Source organism: Vipera berus, assembly GCF_964194415.1.
Source record: "Vipera berus genome assembly, chromosome: 8".
Classification (NCBI taxonomy): Eukaryota; Metazoa; Chordata; class Lepidosauria; order Squamata; family Viperidae; genus Vipera; species Vipera berus.
Window position 1 is genome coordinate 11,413,727 of NC_138211.1, and position 26,757 is coordinate 11,440,483.

General features: G+C 40.1%; 2 protein-coding genes across 2 annotated transcripts; both read left to right on the plus strand.

Annotated features, from left to right (window-relative positions):
* Window positions 1–1,997: 1,997 nt before the first annotated feature.
* LOC308671551 (interleukin-1 family member 10-like) lies at window positions 1,998–13,558 on the plus strand. The gene is made up of 5 exons (XM_081333798.1): window positions 1,998–2,295; window positions 5,481–5,626; window positions 8,538–8,651; window positions 10,477–10,610; window positions 13,053–13,558. The coding sequence occupies exons 2-5, from the start codon at window positions 5,566–5,568 to the stop codon at window positions 13,281–13,283; spliced, it is 540 nt and encodes a 179-aa protein (XP_081189924.1). The 5' UTR covers window positions 1,998–2,295; window positions 5,481–5,565; the 3' UTR covers window positions 13,284–13,558.
* A 9,229-nt stretch (window positions 13,559–22,787) lies between these two features.
* LOC308671306 (interleukin-36 receptor antagonist protein-like) lies at window positions 22,788–25,985 on the plus strand (the record flags this gene model as incomplete). Its single annotated transcript, XM_081333412.1, has 2 exons — window positions 22,788–22,913; window positions 25,752–25,985. The coding sequence occupies 2 exons, from the start codon at window positions 22,788–22,790 to the stop codon at window positions 25,983–25,985; spliced, it is 360 nt and encodes a 119-aa protein (XP_081189538.1).
* Between the last annotated feature and the right edge of the window lie 772 nt (window positions 25,986–26,757).

Here is a 26,757-nt window from a genome sequence, read left to right on the forward strand (position 1 = left end):
GAACTATGGTGCTGGAGAAGACTCCTGCGAGTTCCTTGGACTGCAAGGCGATCAAACCGGTCAGTCCTAGAGGAGATCAACCCTGACTGCTCTTTAGAAGGCCAGATCCTGAAGCTAAAACTCAAATACTTTGGCTACCTAATGAGAAGGAAGGACTCACTGGAGAAGAGCCTAATGCTGGGAAAGATTGAGGGCAATAGAAGAAGGGGATGACAGAGAATGAGGTGGCTGGATGGAATCACTGAAGCAGTAGGTGTGAGCTTAAATGGACTCCAGAAGATGGTAGAGGACAGGAAGGCCTGGAGGAACGTTGTCCATAGGGTGTTTTGTCCTTAGTTGCAAGTAGACCTTTGACTAAAAAAGACAACAGCGAAGGTCATTATTAAGATGAATTTGTCAAGTGTGGGAAATCGGGAGCCCAGGCAGTGGACTATGAATATATGTTTGTTGTAAGATAATGCTGTCTGCAAGAATCTGAACTGCTAACTGTCAAAGCAAATTGGTAGCACTTAAGAGTCAAGGTGGGCTGGACTTAAATCTCTTGTGGGCATGAAGGGACTGAAGACTGATGATATGTTAGCCCCCTCTCTCCCCCAGTTCAGTCTGGTCATCTCCTACATCATTTTACTTATTTCATACCAATGAAAGGGGTTGGTCGGGAGAATTCATTGGGATCACAGCCTACTATCGCCCCTACAAAGAAGAAATCCTATTCTTCAAAGCGCCTGAATGGAGGACAAGAAGCAATGGATAGTAACTAATAAAGGAGAGAAGCAATCTAGAACTATGGAGAAATTTCCTGACAGTGAGAACAATTAATCAATAGAACAACTCGCCTCCAAAGGTTGTGGGTGCTGCAACACTGGAGGTTTTAAAGAAGAGATTGGACAACTATTTGTCTGAAATGGTATATAGGCTTTCCTGCCTGAGCAGGGGGTTAGACTAGAAGACCTCCAAGGTCCCTTCTAACTTTGTTATTCTGTTGTACTCTTGATATCCTATCACCTTCTATTACTAGCCTACTCTACTGAGGAGTTTTGTTTGAAGCTAACTCCAAATGGTGTTGTCATTCATTCATTCATTCACTCACTCACTTACTCAATCAGTCAGTTATCAATTTGTAATTGTCTAATGGTTTTATAGCATTGCTTTTATGTTATTTTTGTAATGGTACATGAGTGTGGATGAATAAAATATATTTTATTTGGTGTGTCACAGCCATTTCACAAGGACATAGTCAGTGTGTGAAGACTGATGTTCTACTCATCACAACTTGAAGCATAACCATTGGGGAAGCAGTCAAGGTTTACAAGCACACCATGGCAAATTGCCCTATCTTTATATAATTTGTTTAATAAATAAATTAGGATGCCGTAAAGGTTACTTAACCTGCAGTTTGTGATTAATTGAAGATTAGGATCAACTTTAGATTCTAGTTGTTGAGGTATTGCTTTTCAGAAAGTCTTTTAGGGGTGGCATTACTTTAAATGTTGACTGAACCAGATATAGGAATTTGTACTTGACAATACAGAAACCTAAATTGTTGTGATCTGTATCGTGGAAGCCAGATTCCTTGAAAATGAGTTGTCAGATTTTTAGCAATAAAGTCTCACAATAGCAGGAGAAGTCCAGGGTACAGCAAAGCCTAATCAATAAAATGAGCCTCTCTAATATCAGAGTAGTTACAGCAATAATATGGAATTGGTGTTTTCTTTCATTTGACTCTAGGACAGGGGTAGGCAACCTTGGCTCTTTTATGACTCGTGGCTGGCTCAGGAATTCTGGGAGTTGAAGTCCACGAGTCATAAAAGAGCCAAGGTTGCCTACCCCTGCTCTAGGAAGTGGGAATATTGGGAATAATATGCTGGGATGACCAAAAATAAAGGTGGAATTAAAAAAAATCTAACAAAAGCTAATTCAGACAACCACTTTTTTTAAAATTTTTCCTGCTACTCTTGATCACCACATGCTAGTTATAGCTTTTCAGCCTGGAAGAATCGTACAAAGCCTGTGAAAAATCACTCCACACAACAGGCCAGGTTAGCTTCCTCTCCTTATAAAAGAGTTTACTAAAAGTCATGTTAAGTTAAACAATAAAGTTTTGCGGAAACTACACTGAGCTTCTTTTAGGGGAAGGCAACTTCCTGCTACATTTATACTACGCCTATCTCTGAAACTGCTACTTATTAATGAAGTTTATGTGCTGGGAAGCTGTTAAAACCTTACACAAAATCACGGCAAAACCCAAAGTGAAAGAAAGCACAGACGGGAACAGGACTCATTCGATCAGCTCAGGTACTAATTGCTTTAGTTCCTATTATCTTTCTTTATTTTCTTCCTTTTTGTAATGATCAGATCTCTCTCTTCAGGTACTATTAATTTTTAGATCCCATTATCTTTCCCATTATTATTTTTTCTTTTTATGTTCAGATCTCTCTTTCCCGTTTGTGCAATCATTTGGGTTGTCAGACAGAGAATCAGAGTCCTCAAAGTCTAATTTTTCCCCAGTCTAAATATCTCGAATAGGAAATACAGAGGGTTTAAATTAGATGGACGGTCTGACAGAGGATTCAGCGCCCTGTCCTGTGGAGCAAATATCCCAGGCCAGATTAAAGGATGCTTATGTGGGTGCTTTTGAATCAGTTTTGACTCCTGGTAACTCTTGGACTAAGCCTTTGGAGTTTTCTTGGCAAGATTTCGGAAGTGGTCTGCCACTGCCTTGTTTCTAAGGCTGAGAGAGAGAGGGACTGGTCACCAAACTAACTTCTGTGCCTAAAGCGGAACTTGAACTCAGGATGCCTGGTTTCAATGCCTTAACCGCTATACCAAACTGGGTCTCTTTAAAAGGATGCCATAGAATTGGGGAAAAAAATAGAACAGAAAGAGCTTTCTAGATCTCCCTTCCTGATCGGCACCACTTTCTAATCAATCTCTCTCCAGCCCACCTTGATGCTGCTAAGCATCTCATGCGGGACAGCCAAATTGAATGAACTCTATTTTGTAAAGTTTGGGAAAGATTTGAGAAGCAAATTGGAAAACTGGCTTGGCTTTATCTATTCAGTTCCTCATTTGGACATTGGTGGAGCAGTGGGCTAATGCCTCCTTAAGTAACACCAGCTGCCTGCAATTAGTGCAGGTTCGCATCCCACCAGGCTCAAGGTTGACTCAGCCTTCCATCCTTCCGAGGTAGGTAAGATGAGGACCCAGATTGTTGGGGGCAATTAAGCTGACTTTGTAATAATGCCGCTTGGGGTGTGTGTGAAAGCCCTAACAAGCAGGCATATACATAGAATGAAGGCTACTGCTAAGCTTGTAAGCCGCCCTGAGTCTTCGGAGAAGGGCGGGATATAAATGGAATTAAAATAAAATAAATAAATAAATTTCTTTGGATTTTTAGTCTGGAGCCAATATTATTGTGGGAATGGATTTCTTAATAAAGAACAGTTCCTCTTTAGGAATGTACAACATCTTCACAGCATCACCCTTCTATCACTGAAGTTACAGTGACCTCATTTTATTTTATATTATACGGCATATCTCGTATTTTGGCACTTTGATTGTTAGATATTGATGCCATAGTATCAGCTACTAGGGATAAATGATTAATGTGCCTAGCCCCCTCCATTTCATCCTGTTAACTATATTCTAAGATATGTTAGGTGAGAGATAATACCTCTTCTTCAATGCACTCAATTAAACCTCCCTGGTTTGCTCTAGCCCTTATAATCTAGTTACTGGACTACAAATATCTCATATAAATGCATAAGCAAGGCTGTCACCTGTGGAAGTGTCTGAAAAGAAAACTCATTTTATTCCCTAGTGATGAAGATGGGGCTTTTTGTAGCAGATTGGCATATCTCCTACCAAATTAGCTGTCTTTGAACATAGTGCTTTGAAAACAGTTGCCAAATGCTTCACCCAATAAATTTCTGTGTGTCTAAAAACCGCACAAGAAGGAGAACTGCTTGGTTCCGGAGGTAGAAATATTGTGAACGAGAGCTGTTTCCGCAGCTGAGCCTTGTAAAAGATTATCAAATTGCTGACCCACCCTCTTTTGACTTTAATGCAGGAGAAATCACCTTGAAGGTGTAAGGTTTTTAGGAATTTTGGTTAGAGTTTCAGAACTCTACTAAAAAAAAAATGCCGCTAAAGAATGACTTTTTCTAGGGTCCCACGCAAAACTGTGCATAAGCATAGGCCACCAAACATGCCTTTCTTTTCAAAGACATGCTTGAAGGAAAAAAATTCAAGGGGAGATTAGGAAGAGGCTAACTTCTTGATTCTGAGTATTACAAGACGTTCAGTTGCAAACGAAGCAAATTTTCCTCTTCCCCCAGTTTCTAAAATGCCCAGGAAAAATGGCAGTTTTGTTTGATCTCTTAGTTTGGGGAATGTTTAAATGGATTTTTAAAAACATAACAATCAAGACTGGGTTTACCCATTTTGTTTCTTATTTCAGTAAAAAAAAAAAAAGCCTCAAACGCCTACCAAATTTTGAAGTTTGCTATTCACTTTCAAGACACACAGCGCTAATTGGCCAGTCTTGCTGCAAAGCAATGTTGGGTTAGATTTGATTGGAGGGAAATTCCAGAATAGGACCATTGCTAGCTCACGTAACCAAAGAAGACAAATCTACTCATGTTGTGCAATGGGAGAACTTAAATTAGCAGAATCGTTTTCATGCATGAATCCTGCTCTTGGAAATATGAAGGTCAAAAGTTCTTTAGATAGGCCAGGAAGCTAGTTTGACTGGTTTTTACAATGAAGGCAAGATTTTTTTTCAGTTGACTTTAGGCATGTCCACAAACCTAGATAGTAAGCTGCTTCCTTGCCCTGTAGCTTTTTTGAATTGGGCTCTTTTTTCTTTTTTATCTTCTCTCTCTCTCCCCTCTTTTTCCTCTTTTCTCTCCTTTCTTTTTCTCTCTCCTTTCCTTTCCCTTTCCCTTCTTTATCTAAAGCATTTGAACACTACTTGTCGTTTAGCAAAAAGGCTGCAAAACCATAGTAAGAAATACAAATCCAATCAATCCTATGAGAACTGTAGTGTAGTGGGTCCGACGCAAGGAAGAGACGCCAGCCGGAGTACGTGTTCAGCTCTTTACTGGAAGGGGGTAGCGTACTGAGGAATGAGGGTTACCTGGCCTCCTTAAATACCTAGCCAGGTAAGCGGACAGCCAATGGGGTTGGCCCTAGGTTTCCCGCCGAAACTGGGTTTCCCGCCAAAACCGTTCAGGCCAACGCCCCCTGGTGGCTGTTGCTATGCAGGTGCCTACATACATAACAAGAACAATAAAACAGTGTATTCCTTTCATTCTCTTGAGATAATCCAGTCTTCTTGGCTCTGTTTTTTAACGGTATCCATAGGCAGCAAAGAGCTTGATCTTTTGTCATTTCTTGCTTAGAATGAGTGTGGACTCTAATCTTCTTCTTATCATGAATTGTGGTATATAATGCTAATCTCTTTCAATTGCTTCTTCCAGGATTGTAACTATAGCTGCGAAAGAGGCATTTAATAGCCTGAAAGGTACAAGCAGTAATTGAGTAAGTTACTCAGTAACTGTTGAGATGGAACCTCAGAAGAAAACCGTGGATGAGGAATTGAAAGATTTATTCCATGCATTTAAAGGTGAATAGCAACTTTAGGATTGCAATCTAAAACATTCTTTGGCTGTGCGTGCCCACCGTCTCATTGCAAGATGAACATATTAGAAGGGGGAACTTGTTCAATTGCTACATTACACAGTTTCTTAACAATGGAGAAATTTAGACTCATCTCCAGAACTGAACAAAATGGGTCATGGGAAATAGCAACACATATATTTGTAATTATAGTCAGTGTCTTTGCCATTTGCCACCTTGATTTGAGCCATGAATGTGAAATAATGTTTGCAAGACGGTGCATAATAATAACCATCAGAACTGACAAAATCACCTTCGGTCAATTGCAAAAGGCAGCTTTCCTTGGAACAGGTTACCTCCTGCAACAATACCTTTAACCCCATCACACCATCACACCTGCCTATCCCAGGTCCTTGGGAGGGACTTGGCAGGTCGATAAAAATGCCAAACGTCTAGCTGATTATGTGACTAACCACAATAATAGTACTGGTCCTTGGAAAGGACTCGATAGGTGAACAACAATGTCAAATCCAGCCTAAACATCTGGTTGACGTTGTGACCAACCATAATTTATTAAAACCTGCATGCTGTTGACTCCCACCGACTGGGTGACTCACAACAATCCAGCCTGTTGTGTTCAATTCAATAGAACATAAGAAATAAAGATAAGAGATGGCAAGCATTATGACATGCGGGGTCTCTCTCTTCTCATCAAAGGCCTGGTTGAAGAGCAGGTTTCCCTGGCTCCTTTGTATAACAGCAGAGTGAGGAATGTCCAGAAGTGGGAAGGGGAAACCTCATTAAATTACAGGTGAAACTCGAAAAATTAGAATATCGTGCAAAAGTTCATTTATTTCAGTAATGCAACTTAAAAGGGGAAACTAATATATGAGATAGGCTCATTACATGCAAAGCAAGATAGTTCAAGCCATGATTTGTCATAATTGTGATGATTATGGCATACAGCTCATGAAAACCCCAAATCCACAATCTCAGAAAATTAGAATATTACATGCAATCAATAAAACAAGGAGTGTACATAGAACAATATCGGATCTCTGAAAAGTATAAGCATGCATATGTACTCAGTACTTGGTTTGGGCCCCTTTTGCAGCAATTACTGCCTCAATGCTGCGTGGCATGGAAGCTATCAGCTTGTGGGACTGCTGAGGTGTTATGGAAGACCAGGATGCTTCATTAGCAGCCTTCAGCTCTTCTGCATTGTTTGGTCTCATGTCTCTCATCTTTCTCTTGGCAATGCCCCATAGATTCTCTATGGGGTTCAGGTCAGGTGAGTTTGCTGGCCAATCAAGCACAGTAATCCCACGGTCATTGAACCAGGTTTTGGTGCTTTTGGCAGTGTGGGCAGGTGCCAAGTCCTGCTGGAAAATGAAGTCAGCATCCCTATAAAGCTCGTCTGCGGAAGGAAGCATGAAGTGCTCCAAAATCTCCTGGTAGACGGCTGCGTTGACTCTGGACTTAATGAAGCACAGTGGACCAACACCAGCAGATGACATGGCTCCCCAAATCAACACAGACTGTGGAAACTTCACACTGGACTTCAAGCATCTTGCAGTGTATGCCTCTCCAATCTTCCTCCAGACTCTGGGTCCTTGGTTTCCAAATGAGATGCAAAAGTTGCTCTCATCAGAAAAGAGGACTTTGGACCACTGAGCAACAGACCAGGCCTGTTTTTATTTAGCCCAGGTAAGACGCTTCTGACGTTGTTTGTTGTTCAGGAGCGGCTTGACAAGAGGAATACGACATTTGAAGCCCATGTCCAGGACCCGTCTGTGTGTGGTGGCTCTTGATGCACTGACTCCAGCCTCAGTCCACTCCTTGTGAAAGTCCCCAACACTTTTGAATGGCCTTTTCCTGACAATTCTCTCCAGGCTGCGGTCATCCATGCTGCTTATGCACCTTTTTCTTCCACACTTTTCCCTTCCACATAACTTTCTATTAATGTGCTTTGATACAGCACTTTGGGAACATCCAACTTCTTTTGCAATTACCTTTTGAGGCTTTCCCTCCTTATGGAGGGTGTCAATGATGGTTTTCTGCACAACTGTCAGGTCAGCAGTCTTCCCCATGACTGTGATTCCTACTGAACCAGACTGAGAGACCATTTAAAGGCTCAGGAACCCTTTGCAGGTGTGATGGCTTAATTAGCTCATTAGAGTGGGATACTTTGAGCCTAGAATATTGCACCTTTTCACAATATTCTAATTTTCTGAGATTGTGGATTTGGGGTTTTCATGAGCTGTATGCCATAATCATCACAATTATGACAAATCATGGCTTGAACTATCTTGCTTTGCATGTAATGAGTCTATCTCATATATTAGTTTCCCCTTTTAAGTTGCATTACTGAAATAACTGAACTTTTGCACGATATTCTAATTTTTTGAGTTTCACCTGTATATACAGGTAGTCCTCGACTTAGGACTGCAATTGAGCTCAAAATTTATGTTGCTAAGCGAGACAGTTTTTAAGTGAGTTTTGTCTCATTTTATGACTCTTCTTGCTGCAGTTGTTAAGGGAATCACCAAAGTTGCTAAGCTAGTAACCCGGTTGTTAAGTGAATCTGGCCTCCTCATTGACTTTGCTTGTTGGAAGGTCGCAAAAGGGGATCACATGACCCCGGGACACTGCAACCGTCATAAGTACATGCCAGTTGCCAAGCGTCTAAAATTTTGTTCACGTGACCACGGGGGATACTGAAAATGGTCATAAGTGTGAAAAGCAGTGATAAGTCACTTTTTTCTGCACCACTGTCAATTCAAACAGCCACTAAACAAACTGTTGTATGTCAAGGACTACCTGTAATGTTCTTCTACTGACTCCTGCTTCCTATGCTAGTATCTGACATGTTTTCATCATTTTAAATCTCTTTACTCACTCATAGCCATGTCTTCCAGATAAAGAAATTGTGACTGAACCCTGGAACTTCCAAATGTGGGATATCGAACAGAAATATTTGTTCTTTGAGAAAAATCAGCTGATAGCAGCCCCGCTGGAGTCTAGATTATCAGGTACAACATTAGTACTTTAGTAATTCTCAAATTTTTCTTTATGCTATTGGCCAGAAGAGAGCAGGCCAACTTTGATCACAACAGTAAATTCTGGATGTCCCAAAGGTGTCTTTTTCCAATAGGCAATTGGACTTCCTTAGTTTTTTCTTTCTTTGAAAACATTTTTGCTTCTCACCTAAGAAGCTTTTTCAGTTCAGTTTCAAAGAAAAAAAAAGTCCAATTACCTTTTGGAAAAGCACTTTTGGGACCACCATGACTGGGATAATTGGAAACCTCCGTAGATATCTCAATTCTGTAGTTACATAACCAAGGGCTGATGACTTGCTCTTGTTATGGAGAACCATGGAGCGACTGATTCTTTCAGTTGCCTCTGCACCACATTCTTGTCTCGGAAGGGGATTTGCCCAGTTTGCTCATCTAGATACTTCTGTTTGTTCTTCTCCTGACATTTCCATATAAAGGTACATGTGGCTTTAGAAGTTGCTTGGGTGCATGCATTCCCCAATCAAGGGGGGGGGGAGAAAGGAAAATGGAAGTGTTGGATGCCTTGACACATAAATAAGCCAAATAATTGTAAGTCAACTTGAAATTCTGATAAGGGTTGAGAAGAATCCTGGTGGCGCAGTGGTTAAAATGTGGTATTGCAGGCAAACTTGGCCTACAGCCTAGAGTTTGATCCTGACGGGGCTCAAGGCTGACTCATCCTTCCATCCTTCCAAGGTCGGTAAAATGAGGACCCAGAGTGTTGAGAGCAATATGCAGATAATGCTTCTATCTTGTAAACTACCTAGAGAGAGCTGTAATGTATTCTCTATAAGCCTAAATGCTAAATAACCAAAGTCCAAAATAATATTACTGGTATATATTGCAAGAAACTCTGAGTCCAGAACTACAGAGAGCAATTAAAATACAGGCAAGTTATTCCAACCCTGGAGACTGGATGAGATTTTCAAATCTAATCCAAATAGTCATGCTGGAAATCTCACTGTGCAAACAACAACAACAAAAACCCAACAACCTGTTGTTTGACTGTTTAGGGAAGTAGGAATTAGACCAAATGACTGGTGCATTGAAAAATGTTACTTTATCTTCCTGGTCACTATAATCTAAGTCCCACATCTCTTTGGGGAGAGGAATTACATAGTTTCAGATGAATGATCCAAGGAGAAAGATCTCCAGTGCAGAAGGATCAATGCTTCTTATGATCAATAAAGATCTTGTTATTTACATGTCATTAGTACAGGTAGTCATTTAGTGGCACCATTTTTCACATTTTTCACACACTGTTGCATCATCCCCCATGGTCACATGATTTATATTTGGATACTTGATAATTGACTCACATTTATGATGGTTATGCAGTGTTCCGGGGTACGTGATCCCCGTTTGTGACCTTCTGACGAGCAAAGTTAATGGGGGAGGCAGATTCATTTAACAGCCATGTGACTAACTTAAAAACTGCAGTGATTCAATTAACAAATGTGGCCAAAATGGGGCAAAATTCACTTAATAAATTTCTCACTTAGCAACATAAATTTTGAGCTCCATTGTGGTCATAAGTCAAGAATTACATGTAATATAGATGTAGTAATGGGTGCAAGCTGCAAGCTACCACATGATTTGAAAATTAATCTGTGTGGATATAGAATAACTCAGGACCTAATGAATACCTTAACTGATACTTGCTTTATGGTTTATTTCAATACCTTTAAAAAAATGTTATTGACATCTTTCCACCAACAGCTTCTCATTCAAAACTCTACTTCCAAATAAAGATGCTTTTCTCTGTTTTTGTTGACTCATCTATATTGTTATTATTCTGCAGAACAGTTGATGGCTGTGGTCCCCAACAACAACTTAGACTACAAAAAATACCCCATCTTTTTGGGACTCACTGGTAAATGCCTGGCCTTGAACTGCCTGTTGTCAGTTAATGGTGAACCTCAACTACAGATATTGGTGAGTTTCATATTTTAAGTCCTGAAGAAAGAGAGGAGTCACAAAGAAGAGGGGAGTCAATCTATTCTCCAAAGCACCTGAAGGCAGGCCAAGAAGCAATGGATGGAAACTAAACAAGGAGAGAAGCAACCTAGAACTAGGGAGAAATTTCCTGACAGTCAGAACGATTAATCAGTGGAATGACAATTTCCGCCTCCAGAAATTGTGGATTCTCCAACACTGGAAGTTTTTAAGAAGAGACTGGACAGCCTTTTGTCTGAAATGGTATAGGGCAGACATGTCAAACACAAGGCCCGGGGGCCGGATCTGGCCCGCAAAGTGGTTTCATGTGGCCCGTGAAGCCATCCTGGAAACAGTGAGGGAACGGCCCCCACTGCCTTGGCCCTGGCCCTGAGACCCTCCTTCTGCCAGAGACCCTCAGATCTGTCCCACTCCTGCCCAGGCACCCATAGGCACCCTTGATGCGAATGATGTAGAGCTGACCACGCCCACCCAGTAGGCCATATGCACTCTAGCCACGCCCACCCAGTAGGCCACCCCCACCCAGGCCATACGCACCCGGCCCCCTGAGGGCAACCACAATGCTGATGCAGCCCTCAATGAAATTGAGTTTGACACCCCTGGTAGAGGGTTTCCTGCCTAAGCAGGGGGTTGGACTAGATGACCTCCAAGGTCTTTTCCAACTCTCTTATTCTTTTATTCTGAATTGCCTACTTATTTTATTATAATTAATGTACCGTATCTATACACTGCATTTAAAACTACTACAGTATATGGTGCACTCATAAACCCCTTTCTTTGGAAGAATAAGCCTGTTCCAATCAAACCAATACCTCCCCCCCCCCCGTTTATTGGGATATATTTACCACAATAAAATGCAGCTGTAGCTTTAGCTGTCTGATGAAAAAATGGTTTGTGGTGAAGATAATAGCAATAGCACTTATATTATATACCGCTTCACAGTGCTTTACAATCCTCTCTAAGCAGTTTACAGAGTCAGCCTATTGCCCCCAACAGTCTGAGTCCTCATTTCACCGACCTTGGAAGGATGAAAGGCTGAATCAACCTTGAGCTTGTGAGAATTGAACTACTGGCAGTCGGCAGAATTAGCCTACAATACTTTATTCTAACCACTGCGCTACCATGGCTCTTATAATATCTTTTTAATGAAGTGTTTCTGATTTGTTCAGCTTCTGTTATGGCTAGTTTACCTTGGCAAAGTGATTTAGCAATGAATTCCTTCTTAACATCAGAAGGAAATAATATGGAAACAGTACTGTATAAGCTTGTTGTAAACTGCTTTAGCTAATCCTACTTGGGAGGGTAAAATTGGAGAATAAGCTACAATGGGAAATTTTCAGAATAGAATTTTAACTGAATTGAAGTAAGAATGGTTCCTGCTTATACATTATATCACACAGCAAGGCAGAATTAGACATCTGGAATGTGTTCTTTTAGGACTCAAATAGAAATTAACAGCAATGACTAAAGTTTGATACCAAGTTCAAATATGCAAACTGTGCCCAGCAGTTATAATACAAATGGAATTGTATTCATTGCCAAATTGATGAGATGGGTGGCATGTTAAATTAAACAAACCAACAGAAAGGTTGATTGATTATGGCAAAAGAAAACAAAGGTAGTACCAATAATCATAGGTGCCTTGGGTGCAATCCCAAAACATCTGCAGTGCCACTAGCTTTACATGGAACAGCTTACATCCTGCCATGATACCTTTGACACCGATAAAGAACAACATCTGCCTATCCCACGTCCTTAGGAAAGACTTGATAGGTGAACAAAAATGACAAGTCCAGTGTAAATATATAGCTGACTGCGTGATCGATAGTAATAATAACAACTATAAAGGTGGTTCTCCTGCACATGCATGCTAGTCGTTTCCGACTCTAGGGGCCAGTGCTCATCTCCGTTTCAAAGCCAAAGAGCCAGCGCTTGTCCAAGGACGTCTCTGTGGTCATGTTGGCCAGCATGACTAGATGCCAAAGGCGCACGGAACGCTGTTACCTTCCCACCGTAGTGGTCCCTATTTTTCTACTTGCATTTTTACGTGCTTTCGAACTGCTAGGTTGGCAGAAGCTGGGACAAGTAACAGGCACTCACTCTGTTATGTGGCACTTGGGATTCGACCCGCCAAACTGCCGACCTTCTGATCGACAAGCTCAGCGTCCTAACCCACTGAGCCACCGCGTCCCTAATAACAACTATAGTGGGCAGGATATATATATTACTTTAAATTTCCATGTTCTTTTTTTACAGTGCTTCTTTTAAACTGAAATACACCTGTAGAAGGTTTGTTTCATCATGCTTTTAAAAAACTTCTTTGCAGTTCAATATTTTTGAAAAATTAATGTATGGATTAAAACAGAAGTAGCTAATCCTGCGGCTTTCCTAACCAAGCCTTGTATTTTATTTTATTTTCAGGAAAGCAACATCATGGATCTTTACAGAAGCAATGGGTTATTCAAGGATTATTCTTTCTATGTGGAGACTAATGGCAGTAAAATGAATTGCTGCTTTGAATCTGCAGCCTTCCCTGGTTGGTTCTTGAGTACCTCAATTCAACCAAACAAGCCTCTTGGTCTTTGTAAACGAGGAGGCCCTAAGATCGTTACGTTTTATTTCAAAAACGTTCTTTCCACTCTAAAGCTTTAGCAAGGATGAAATAAGGAATGGCAATGGAACATCGAATTGTGAGTGAATTCCGGATTGCCTCTTAGTATTGTTTTATTTCTGGCCTCCAAGGGCTATGGAAGACGTAACATGGCAATGCTGATGGAAGAGGCGGAGCCAAAGCTGATTCTTTGTCTGTAACACAACCTGGATGCATTTAGTTTTGATTCAGTAAGAACAGAAATGAAAATAAAAACCTGAAATAAAAAACCAGGTTCAGCATTTTGTTGTCAAGTTTCAACCATGTCACTAGGGGCGGGGACCTATCCTTAGATCTTCTCTTAGATTCAGGCAGGGTTTTTTTTTGTCATAGAACGCCCAGAATGGAGTTCTGGCACCTTTTTTGGATGGTACCTTGTAGGGTAGGGTAGGCAAGGCTGGTTGGATGACGTTTGTGAGTTCTGGCACCTTTTCTTTTTCTTTTCTTTTTTTAAAAAGCACTGGATTCAGGTAAAAAACATGTAAGAAGCAGAAGGCTGCATCGAGGCTGTTCTTCCCATACTTAATTGGCACCTAGTAGGAAAGAAACAGCGTTCCGTGCGCCTTTGGCGTCTAGTCGTGCCAGCCACATGACCACGGATTCATCCTCGGACAAGTGCTGGCTCTTTGGTTTTGAAACGGAGATGAGCACCGGCCTCTAGAGTCGGAAACGACTAGCACGCATGTGCGGGGGAACCTTTACCTTTTAGGAAAGAAATATTTTGAGCAAAACAATAAGGTACAGAGTACCCCTTGTCACGGTGAAGTGCCTGACTGATATTTTTCTTTCTTGGAGAAAAAGAAAATGGAGAAAGCCTTCAATTTTATAAATTGTCTCTAAGCGAATTCTTTTCATACAGTACAATAAGCTTACAGCAAACCTGTTACCAACCAAGTGATATTACAACTAGAGATAGTTCCCAGGAAAGGGGGCTGATCCATTTTCTCTCTCAAACACTTTTGTCATGCACAGAGAGATATAAGGCAGACTTTGCTGTCTATATCAGAAACCACACAATTTGTGGAATCTGACCATTGTAAGACCCGTTCTTCCACAACTAGGAGTCTACATACTTGAAATGCATGCACGGACACAAACACACAGTTATTTTTGCTTGAAGTGCTCCTAATGACAATTCCTCTCCAAAACGATAAGAGGAAATACAGTCAAGCACTCTTTAATGCTTTCAGATGAGGAAATTCTTGCAAAACAAATATTTTGCATTGTCTAATTCATTCTTTAAAGAAGAAAAAGCTTAACACCCAACTGTTTGTGGGATCATTTCCCATTTTGCACTCACCTATAGAAGGCACACCCACCAGTGTCACTGAGTGACTATAAATGGCGTAAAATCTCGGAGGTGGGCACAGAGAAAGATCCTTCAGCTAAAGAAAAATAGTTACACCAGGACAGGTACAAACTTCTTAATTATAGTTTTGGACATTCCTTCCATGTCTGTTTCTAGGGCTAAGTAATTCCATAGTGCTAACTTCTTTCTTGACCAATTTTGGCATCTATTAATGTGATCATCTGAGGACTAGAATAGAATATGAATTTGTTTTTTTGAGCTTTTAATAACTGGGTTCATGTGGCTTTTGTGAGTTGCTTTTTAAATAAAATCAAATCAAATCTGCACCCTGCTGCTTGATTTTAGTCAGTTTGGTCTTGATTGAATTTACTATTAAACCTCTCTGTGTGTATGTCTGGCTCTCAGTTGGTGTCCTTTGCAGAGGAGACTAATCAATTTATGAAGGTGATCATGACAAAACTCTAATAAATTTAGTTTATTTACATATCAATACTATAAGATAAAAAAATATAAAAGAAAATAAGATAGGGGAGGGAAAAGTGTGGGGGGGGGGAAGGGGAAAAAGAGAGAAAAGGCATTGACGTCTGATTCCCTTTGGTGCAGTAGAATAACATTAAACCTCAGCTTTTTACTTTTACAAAATAATATAAACTAGCCATTTTTATAACAACAAACTTATATAATTGGTAAAACCCAAAATCAAAGTTTCATTTGATTTTGTGCTTCACTTCAAGCACAATGTCCAAGTAGAAACTAAAGTAATTGTGTGTTTTTTCCTTTAATCCAAGCAGTCAGTTTAGCTATCTCTGCTAACTCCATCAATTTCTACAGCCGTTCGCCCATTGTGAGAATTGAAGTGTCCTTCCATTTTTGTGCATAAAATAATCTTGCTGCTGTCAATATATAGAGCATCAAAGTTCCAAATCCCCCCCCCAAATCTTTTTCCATTAAACCCCAAAGAAAAATAGATTGTAACAAAACTCAATGCTATAATACACTACAAGACTATTTGTTTTACTCTGGAAATAAATTTCACTTTCCCCACTTTCATTAGAAAATAGAAAAATAAAACTTGAATGGGTGATGGCAGGATTTGGGGGAAGTGGATTAAGCCCTATTATACAGTATAAATTCTTACAGTCTCCCAAATGATATGGAAATGATATGGAAATTTTTACACATCTCCCAAATGGGAGGAGGAGGAAGAGGAGGAGAAGGAGAAGACCCTGATTGCATCAAGACTTAAAGAGTTAAATATTTTCTCTCCCTCTGAACAAAATTGGAATGCAATCTCAGATGCTTTATCTTTTCAAGAATTGAGTAATGCATCTTTGCTCTACTTTTTACAATTTGCTTTATTAGCTGGTTTTCTTCAGTTCCTTTTCAGAATAAGCCTATCTTGGTATAAGATATTCTGCTTTCTGTTCAGATTATAAAAACTGTGCATCTCTCTGTGCTACTAAACTTTTACCTTTCTTTGAAGCGGGGGAAAATTGGGAGCAACATTAAAAGCCCTTCAAGAGATTTAACATGGTTTAAATAAATAAATTCCAAAATTTCTTCCTGCCCGCCCCCTGTAAAAAGTCCCAGCCTTTTGGTTGGAGAATCCCACCCTACGGATCCATGGTGTGTGATGCTAACCCAATCATTCTGTATTGCTGCTTCAGCTAACAGTGGCTCTTGAATCTCTAAAATAAGTCTTCCTTATTTTAGAGCATAAGAGAGACAGATACTGGTATAGGCAATTTCAGTGTGTGAGAAGTATGGAATATGGCATCCAAATTCTTCCCCAACAAGCCCTCCTAACAAATGAATCAAATAGGTTAATTAAACTAAAGAAAGTTCTTTGCCACCAAAAGCCAGCAAAAGTGGGGAAAATATACTTGTTACATTTTTCACAGTCAATAAAATAATAGATTGCATCAAGAAGGGAATTCTTGCTCTAACCATTATGAAGAAACATCAGATGAGATGGGGATGAATCTGTGGAGATTATAGAGTAATCTATAATACAATAGATAATAGAAGATTTAGAAGTACTATAATATGAATGATAAGGATAGAAAAGATCTGAGTTTAAGAGATTCAAGAAGAATAGATTTGATGTGAAGGGCACCTAAGGCTTTCATGACACGTGGCAGCAGAGATTTCACGGGAGTATGGGAAAATTATGATACACAAACGTCAAAGCTTATTTAGTGCCTGGAAACACCAACATTTCTCTTTCTAGCAGAAGAAATCTCTTTCTATTTGGTGTCCTAGAGGTGCTTTTTTTCAAGAGGGTTTTCAGTTTTTCAGAAGCTTCTTGGATGAGAAGTGAAACATCTTCAAAGAAAAACAAAAAAATGTCCAGTTGCCTCTTGAAAAAAGCACCTTTAGGACAACAGTGACGTGGATGACTGAGAATCCTCATAGATATTTCTATTTGGTGAGTGTTCAGAATGCACTGAATGGTGTCTCCATTCTCTTCCCTCTGGAACCACACTTTATGAAGCCAACTAGCAGAATAACAGATTTGGAAGCTATCTTGGAGGTCTTCTTGTCCAACCTCCTGCTCAAGCAGGAAACCCTATACCAAGGGTAGGCAACCTTGGCTCTTTTATGACTCATGGAGGTTGCCTACCTTGCCCTATACCATTTCAGACAAATGGTTGTCCAATCTCTTCTTTAAAACCTCCAGTGTTAGAGCATCCACAACTTCTGGAAGCAAGTCGTTCCACTGATTGTTACAATTGTCAGCAAATTTCTGTTTAGTTCTAGATTGCTTCTCTCCTTGATCAGTTTCCATCCATTGCTTCTTGCCAACAGCTCTCTTAGGACAGTAGTACAGTATCAAGTGTGGAAAAGCTCCCCAAGAACACAAAGCAGCAACCAACCTGGAATAACTGGGAAAAATAATAGAAATGGAGACCCAGAAGAATGAAAGCCAGAAGAAGAGCTGGGATGGGGAAATGAAGGAATTATTCCAAGAGTTGGGACGACAGCAGGGTGAAGATGACTCATTTTTCTGTTTGTTGGTTTTTTCTAGAGATATTTCCAACTTAATAATGTAAAGTATATTTATCATTAAATACTTACGGAATTATGATCCATAAACCAAGAACTAAGAGAATGGACTTATGAAATCTATATGTTACCATAAGATTAAGGTAGTTGATGTACTGATGTTGGGCTTCAAGAATTAGAGTGATCACACATCTTTCCCCCCTGATAGTCTCAAAATTGAATATATCAGATGTAATTAGAGAAAAGATGAAACAGGCATTTTTCTTCTGCTTAATGATGTCTCATTCTCAGAGACTGCCTGGACAAGTCCCTGCAGTTATTTTAGCAAGGTTTTTCAGAAGTGGTTTGCCATTACTTTCTTTCTAGAGTTGAGACAGAGGAACTGGCTCAAGGTCACCGAGCTGGTTTTGAGCCTAAGGCAGGACTGAAATTTACAGTCTCCCAACTTGATATCTTAACTGATAGCACAAACTAAAGAAATTCCCAATAAATCCAGTGGCAGATATGCACCTAGCTGAACTTGACTGATCTGGAAATGCTAAGTAGATTAGACTTGGTTAGTATTTGGATGGGAACCATCAGGAAATAGCAGTACTGTTGGCCAGATTGGGAAATCCAAAGCCAGCTTGGTGTAGTGTGAAGGCGCTAAGCTAAAAAAAATCTGCCACTGGGAGCTCTTGTCCCACCTTAGGCTGGTGACATTCTCTCTCAACCCTCACACGGTTGAGGAGGAAGAAGGAGGAAGGAGTCTTAGGAATGTTTGCCCTCTTGACTTGTTTATAAAAAAATAAAATAAAATGGGATCAATCAATTAAAATCTCAGCAGTTGCAGATCGCTTCTATACCGTTGCCAAGAAAACTACAAGAATATGCCTCTAAATCACTAGGAATCAACCTTGACTTAAGCATTTTTTTTCTCCGTATGCACAAACAGGATTATTACTGTAAGACAGTTGCCTTTACTCTACAGGCAAGGAGAGAAGTGACCTCCAACTGTGGCTCTTAGAAAAACCAGTTTTGCAAGCTGGGTCAAATTGACTGAAACCAAACAAATTCAACAGCAGTGGAGTTCAGTTCAAGCTTGACCTTGCCAGCTTCCCTACCAAGGGCAGGGCAGCAAATTGTGGGAAGCAAAAAGCTGAAGAAAGGAAGAGGATGAAAGTGTGTGTGCGCGCGTGTGTGTGTATGTGTGTGACATCCAAAGCAAATGGACCCCAAATAAAAGTCTTGAAGACAGCAAACGTGGGGACAGTTTCAACTTTTAAGATCAGATTTAGAATGAGAAATCTTTCAGTTGCCACATCAATACAATGGCGGACAAAGACATAGCTCTTTCATCCCCATTATTCATCTAAACCAGGGGTAGGCAACCTTGGCTCTTTTATGACTCGTGGACTTCAACTCCCACAATTCCTGAGCCAGCATGACTGGCTCAGGAATTCTGGGAGTTGAAGTCCACGAGTCATAAAAGAGCCAAGGTTGCCTACCCGTGGTCTAAACGATACAGTCTATACCAGGGGTCTTCAACCTTGTCAACTTTAAGACTTGTGAACTTCAGCTCCCAGAATTCCTCAGCCAGCTGGCTGAGGAATTCTGAGAGCTGAAGTCCACAAGTCTTAAAGTTGTCAAGGTTGCAGACCCCTGATCTATACTATGCATTTTATTTATTTTGCATCCCTCTTTATTCTTTTTACAAATAACTCAAGGTGGCAAACATATCCAACAACAGCAGTACTGTAAGATGAGTTGGGCTGAGCAAGAGTGACTGGCCCAAGGTCACCCATCTGGCTTTTATGCTTAAGGCAGGATTAGAACTCCTGGTGACTTGCCCCAAATTACCCATCTGACTTCTATGCCTAGGGCAGGACTAGAATTTATGGCTTCCCACTTTCTAGTCTGGTGCCTTAATCATTATCCAATGTAATCAAGAAAATAAAAACAAATATTGCATTTAATTATCCAATTAAGTTAATTACTATATACATGAGTTCTACATTAGGTGATTTGGTATGGAATCTAGCATTCCTTTGGCTCTTGATCTTCTCTTGAATGGAAGGTGGGTACCTTAGGCCAGAAATAAAAAAAGAGTTTCGGGAGGAGTTTTGAATGAACAAAATAAATTCATACATAATACACACATAAATATGACAACCAGGTCAATTCCAAGCAGTCATTCATTCCGCATTGTGTATTTTGACCACGTCAAGCAGTGACGTTCAGGGTCTACTCACTCTTGCCTTGCATCATTGAGCTGTAACCCTCGAATTAAATGGGCCAGTTGACAAATGATTCGTTTCCTAAATGCAGGGTTGAAAACAAACCAACTGGCCATACTTTTTTTTTTATTGCTTGCGTGGTTTTAAGCAAAATGAACCTCTATGTAAACATAAGTTTGTCTTTTCCATAACATATTCTCCAGATCTGAACATGTCACATCTGAAACACCCTTACCAAACTACTGTGCTTCTAAGATTACCTGAACCTCGCTTGTTCAGAATTTGGGATATTAGCCAGAAATTCTTCTTTATTGTCAACAGCATGCTCATAGCAAGCCCTCTGGATTTCAATTCACCAGGTACCAAATCCTGATAGGGTTTATGTTATCTTGTCCCGGTATGGTTGATGGAAGAATATATATCAGCTTTTTGTTAGTTCTTGGGATTTGATGGGCAAAATACCTATTGTGTTGGTGAGGGGGGGGTGGTGGTAAGAGGAGGAGGAGGAGATGGAGGATTTACTTTTGATCCCTTAGCAAGAGTTTGCAAGTTAAATAAGCCAAGTCTGGATTGTCCTGCTTTTGCTGTTCCATTTTACTGATAATCAGAAGGGAAGGAATAAAGCCATGGCTTTAAAATTAAATTGTAGAAGGAACTTTTACTTTTCCTCTACCAAACATTATGCAACTTAAATATTCTCGAAATGGCTCCTTTATCTACTCTTTAATATTGATTTAACATGCATGCATACTGGTCTATTTCAACAAACTCTGCCTACCTTTATTTGGAATTAAGATAAGGTCTCAAGCATTCTCTCTCCTTCCCTCTCCTTCATTGGAAAAAATATACGTAATTTTCCTCTCTCCCCCCAGCACTCCTCTCTGTGTCCTGCCTGCTCTGCTTCTGAGAGTTTTGTCCCACTCTCTTCGCAGTAGTGTATCACTGTTCAGTCCAATTCAGAATCTTCAGCCAACAGTTCCTCCTTGCTAAAACTCTTCCAATGCTGTCTAGAACAGGGGTCTTCCAACTTGGCCCTTTTATGTCTCGTGGACTTCAACTCCCAGAATTCCTGCTCAGGAATTCTGGGAGTTGAAGTCCATGAGTCATAAAAGAGCCGAGGTTGCCTACCCCTGGTATAGCCCATTGCAGTTATGATACATTGAATGTCCTGGCTGAGGAATTCTGGGAATTGAAGTCCACAAATCATAAAAGGGCCAAGTTGAAGACCCCCTGGTCTAGAATGACACACTTTTGGTTGTCAGTCATGACACCTCCAATAAAGGAGAATATTTGGAGCTCAGGGTTGAAAGGAGGGGTTCCTGGTGATCTCTGAGCTTGGCCGTTCTCCTGCAGACGTTCCATTACCCAAACTAGATAACCTCATCAGTGCTCATTGCACCTCTGCCTTGCCTTCTAAAAGCCTCACCTTCTTCCCAGAAGTCCCTTTTTAAAGACTACACCTGTGCCAGTTCAGCAGCATTCTTCTTCCTTCTCCTATGAAGAAATCTTCCAGTGGAGATGAAAATAGCTCTTGGTCTCATTTTCTGCTTCCCAGTCAACATCTGTCTGGGTTTCTGGGTGGCTGCATGACGGGATGGTAACAAGACATGGCAAACATTAGCTGTCCAAGGACACATTTTTAAATGGTGGCTAATGAAGGGTCAAGGATTAGGATCTTGTATGTAGTTACTGCTGTATTATCTTACTACAGGTGGTCCTTATGACCGCAATGGAACTTGAAATTTAGGTTGCTAAGAGAGACATAGGTTAAGCCAGGGGTCCTCAACCTTGGCCACTTTAAGACTTGTGGACTGGCTGAGGAATTCTGGGAGCTGAAGTCCACCAGTCTTAAAGTGGCCAACGTTGAGGACCCCTGTGTTAAGTGAATTTGGCCCCATCTTACAACCTTTCTGGAAACAGTTGTTAAGCGTATCACTGCAGTTAGCAACACAGTTAGGTGAATCTTGCTACCCCATTGAGTTTGCTTGTCAGGCCGCAAAAGGTGATCACATGACCCTGGGACACTGCAACCGTCATGAATATGAGTCGGTTGCTAAGCATCCAAAATTTCCTCATGTGATCAGAGGATGCTGCATTGGTCATAAGTGTGAAAAACAGTCAAAAGTCACTTTTTCAGTGCTGTTGTAACTCTGAATGGTCATTAAATTAACTGTTGTAAGTTTCTCACACACTTACGACCATTGCAGGATCACCGTGGTCATGTGATCAAAATTCAGATGCTTGGAAACCAGGCACTTATTACCACCTTTGATGGACATGCTTGAAAGCTAAAAGATTTTGGTTAAGAATACATACATGGTTAGAGAAAATGACGAAAAGACATATAGAGTTTAAGCCAGAATTATTTTTGTTAGGCATAATTGCAGGAAATTATGAGAAAGAGTGTATATACATACAGTATATTAACTGCAGCAAGAACTGTATTCGCTCAATATTGGAAAAATGAAAGATCTACCAGTGGAGGAAGTGTTAATTAAAAAAAATCTTAGAGTGTGCAGAAATGGATAGATTGACACTGAAAATGAAAGAGAAAGAAGATTCAGTTTATTTTAGAACATGGGAAACTTTTTATCATTGGCCAGAAAAACGAGGTAGAGAGAAAGGAACTTAATCTGTATTAGTAAACTAGGTATTGAAATCCAGACAATATGTTGCTGACAATATATTAAGCTCTTGTGATTATAAAAAACTAACATATTATTTATACACATATACACACACATATACATATATATATATATATGTGTGTGTGTGTGTATATATGTATATATGTATATGTATGTATATACACACACACGTGTGTGTGTGTGTGTGTGTGTGTGTGTGTGTGTGTGTGTGTGTGAGACCCTTATGTTAGTGGATAGTGGATTTTTCATCCAATTTTCTGGACCAGCAGAAGAGGTGGTTTGACTTTAATCCTAGCTTTTGTCCACCATTCCTCACCAGCAGTGTGGATGGCTGTGCTCCCCAATAATGCCTTAGATCCAAGACACCAACCCATCTTTATGGGCCTCAGGGATGGATCTCTTACTCTGTCTTGCACGTTGTCCAACGAAGGTCAGCCCCAGCTACACTTAGTGGTGAGTTGTAATCCTAATTCAGCATTTTTTCTTCTGTACAATGGCAGCATTTATGCAACACACATACAGTAACTTGCTTATTATATTAAGTCATGTTTAGAGTTTTCCCAATGTAACGAGCCAAGTAATTATCAAATGGGCTGGGCTCACTCGGCATGTTAAGCCCTCAGAAAAATCTAACCTTAAATCAACAAAATCTAATATTTGCACAAAGTGAAGTGGCTAAGTGGAAAAGCTGGACTCGAAGAGATGGAGAAGCTTGTAAAGCTGAATGTTTCTTGGGAACATTGTTCTCCCCTTTCACAACACTGATTCCTACATGCTGAAATTGGGCAAACTTTTGCCTTTCTGAAGTGTGCTAGCTAGGGAGAAAGCTTTTCTTTGATTTTAATTTTTGAAAAATATGCTTATAGAATGAGCTTTGAAGGCTACTGTGAAGTCTTAAATGTGGGTTTGGCTTTCTTTAAATTTGAAAGACCCAGAAGAAGCAGACAGCATAAACTCTTGTCATACATTATGGCTGGTCTTCCCAGCAAAGTGGAGCTCTGGAAATGTCACAACGGGGGATATCTGATTACATGGTAACCACATTATGTTCTTTATATTGTCCTTCCATGCTTTTGTTTTGTTTTGTTTTTAACAGAATCCACTTACAGCATTAAGCCGTCCAGCATTGAAACCCAAAACCTGGTTTCAGGGCTACTCTGTCACTAATTACATATTCCTTATTGTTGGAAAGTGCAATATGTTAAATTACTATTGTGGAGATATTTGTTATGAACAGTTCCTGAATCCATCTGCTTCTCATTTTGAGAGATTATACTTATTAGTTCTCCCAAAGGTGCTTTTTTACAAAAGGCAACTGGACTTTTTTTTAAAGATGTTTCTTAAAGATGTTTGTTCTCATTTAATCTCCATTGGGGAAGAACTGATTTCTGAAAGGCCATTCACCAGCTAATTCTTTTTGTTGTCACAGTCAAGAATCTATGGTAATCTTGGGTGACTTCTCTCTGGTAGGAGTTTCAGATGATGCCTGCTCCGGTTCACTTTTTTAGTTCCTTCTTCCTTATGCCTGACTCTTTGTGACAAGATGGGCTATGCACAGTGGTAGGATTCAGCCAGTTCGCACCAGTTCGGTAGAACTGGTAGCTAATTTTTTTTTGCCCAGGCCCAGAATGGACTTCCGGAAGCTGCATCCATACAGAGAACCGGTTGTTCACATATTCGAATCCCACCACTGGCTCTGCACAATCTGAAGCCCTCATGGTCTCAAACCACTTGCTGTGAGGCTGGATCCTTTGGCCACCTTTGTAATCATTGCCTTTTTTTTTTGTAAAAGTAAAAGGTGCCAGAACTCACACATGTCATACAACCCGCCTTGCTTACCCTACAAGGTTCCACCCAAAAAAGGTGCCGGAACTCCGTTCTGAGCGTTCTGTGACAAAAAAAGTCCTGCGTTGTAATTAATCATAAACTTTAGTTTCTCACTGGAACGTGGTAGGAAATGAAAAAGAAAACACTACACTGAATTGGCCAGCTTTCCTTGGACTTTTGTTATCCCAAGAAGAACAAGGAGGAAGTAGACATGTTGATAGGAAAAGGTCTAGCTTCCAGGCTATTTTTCTTAGGACTTCAAACCCTGCAGTCAATTCCAACCAATCTATTGTTGAAATATTATTTCTGAGGGGTCCTTGATGTCCTCCGAGCTTGGTTGTTTTCTTGCAGATGTTTCATTACCCAGACTAGGTAACGTCATGCACTAATGCAAGTAAAAAAAATACCTGTAGGGATCAAGTAATATTTTTCAATAATCTTGGAGGTAATTATCTTCTTTTATATAAAGAAAATGCATATATATATATATATGTGTATGTGTCTGTGTGTCTTTGTGTATATGTATAATGTATGTATGTGTATGTATATATGCATGCATGTATGTATATGTACACATACATACTGTCAACGCTGCTAACATTGAATGTTATTGCTTGACATGAGATGAAGAAGTAGCTATTTCATATGTTAAACTTGTGTATTGCTTTAAGACTTGTGTATTGTTTTAGTTTAAAATTGGTGGGAGGGAAGAGGAGGAATGCACTTTCAAGGCCATTTGTCTCTCTAAAGAAGATAAGACTTTGGTGGTTCTAACGGAAGGGAAGCTGATTCTTTAAATTAATTGGAGAATATGATTAATGACAAAATTAGAAAGGTGGAGAATTGTGTTTAATTATATTGTGCAAGGGGCAAAGATTTCAGATTCCAGATTCCTTCGCTTGCTCGGTGTATTAGGCTAATAAAGGACTTTTAAGGTAAACAATGTCTCAGAGTCACTTGAAAAGCCCATATTTATTTATTTATTTATTTTATTTTTATTTTTATTCCATTTATATGTCGGAAACTTGACACATATATGCACTTACAATGCACTGCGGCAATAGAAGTTTAAATGGGGGCAGAGGACCTACTTTAGGCACAGGATACCTTGTTTTATGGCATAAAGTTTTTCTTTTTGCCAGAAATATTAGGAACCTCACTCACTTCTTATATCTGCCCTTTTTACTGCACTCCCATTCAGATACTGCTAAGTTCACATCTTTTCCCTGTATCCATTTCCATTATCTCTCCGGTAAAGACTGTGCCCAATGATTTAATTGCACTGACTTCCAGCTATTCTGTCAACTTGGTAAGGATGTTACCTAGTTTGGGTAATGAAACATCTTGCAAGAAAGCAACCAAGCTCAGACAGCACCATGGACCCCTCATTTCAACTCTGAGCTACAAATATTCTCCTTTACCGATATTGCTTCTAACACCTTTCCCCCCTCCCTGTTTTCTTAGAAGAGAAACATTATGGAGCTATACAATCAAAATCAGAAGTTTTTGGACTTCAGTTTCTACAGCAAGACGGATGGCAGCTTAGAAACATGCTCTTTTGAATCTGCCCAGTTCCCTGGTTGGTTCATAAGTACTTCTTTTGAACCCAACAAACCCATCAGTCTTGGTCAAAGAGGAGGCCCTGATATTACACTTTTTTATTTTGAAACAAGGAGAGGAAGAGAAGAGGGGAACTAGTCACCACCAGAATTATTTAAGGCGAATGCCTATTTCAGATTTTGTGAGAAGTATAAGTTTGTTAGGAAGTAGAACTTTCAGTTTTACACAATTGAGGATGTTTTTAAGCAGACTGAGCAAAATTGGAATTTTTCAGATCATAAAGCACTTAAACAATGCCTGCTTCATTTGATTTATTATCAATATTACTCTTTGCTAATCAATAAAAATAGAATGATATCCTGGGCTTATGTTTGTTATTTGTTAGGAACCCTCTTTTGAGTGCACCCCAACATTAAAACTTTTTGGATGTGTATGTGTGTTTGTGTGTGTGTGTGTGTGTGTGTGTGTGTATAAAAGGAAGAAAAGAAAGAAGAAGAAAGGAAAGAATGAAAGAGGGAGCTGCAGTAACAACATATACAGGTAGTCCTCGACCTACAACCACAATTAAGCCTAACATTTTTGTTGCTAAGCAAAACATTTAAGTGAATTTTGCCCAATTTTACAATCTTTCTGGCCACCATTGTTAAGTGAATCATGGCAGTTGTTAAGGGCGTTCTCTGTGGGCGCGCCAGACCTATGGAACCGCTTGCCGGTTGAGCTCCGGATGGCCCCCGACCTTCGCCGGAACTCACACATGTCATACAACCCGCCTTGCCTATGCTACAAGGTTCCATCCAAAAAAGGTGCCGGAACTCCGTTCTGAGCGTTCTATGAGAAAAAAAGCCCTGTGTTTAAGTACTGTGCTACATTAAATGTTATTTTCAAGTTCTAGCCGGACATAAGGTAAGTT

What these genes read in the sequence shown, in the direction of transcription:
- LOC308671551 (XM_081333798.1), top strand. Translation starts at nt 5,566, where the DNA reads ATGGAACCTCAGAAGAAAACCGTGGATGAGGAATTGAAAGATTTATTC. An exon ending in TTTATTCCATGCATTTAAAG is followed by an intron (nt 5,627 to 8,537) that starts GTGAATAGCAAC and finishes CATGTCTTCCAG; the next exon opens with ATAAAGAAATTGTGACTGAA. An exon ending in GCTGGAGTCTAGATTATCAG is followed by an intron (nt 8,652 to 10,476) that starts GTACAACATTAG and finishes ATTATTCTGCAG; the next exon opens with AACAGTTGATGGCTGTGGTC.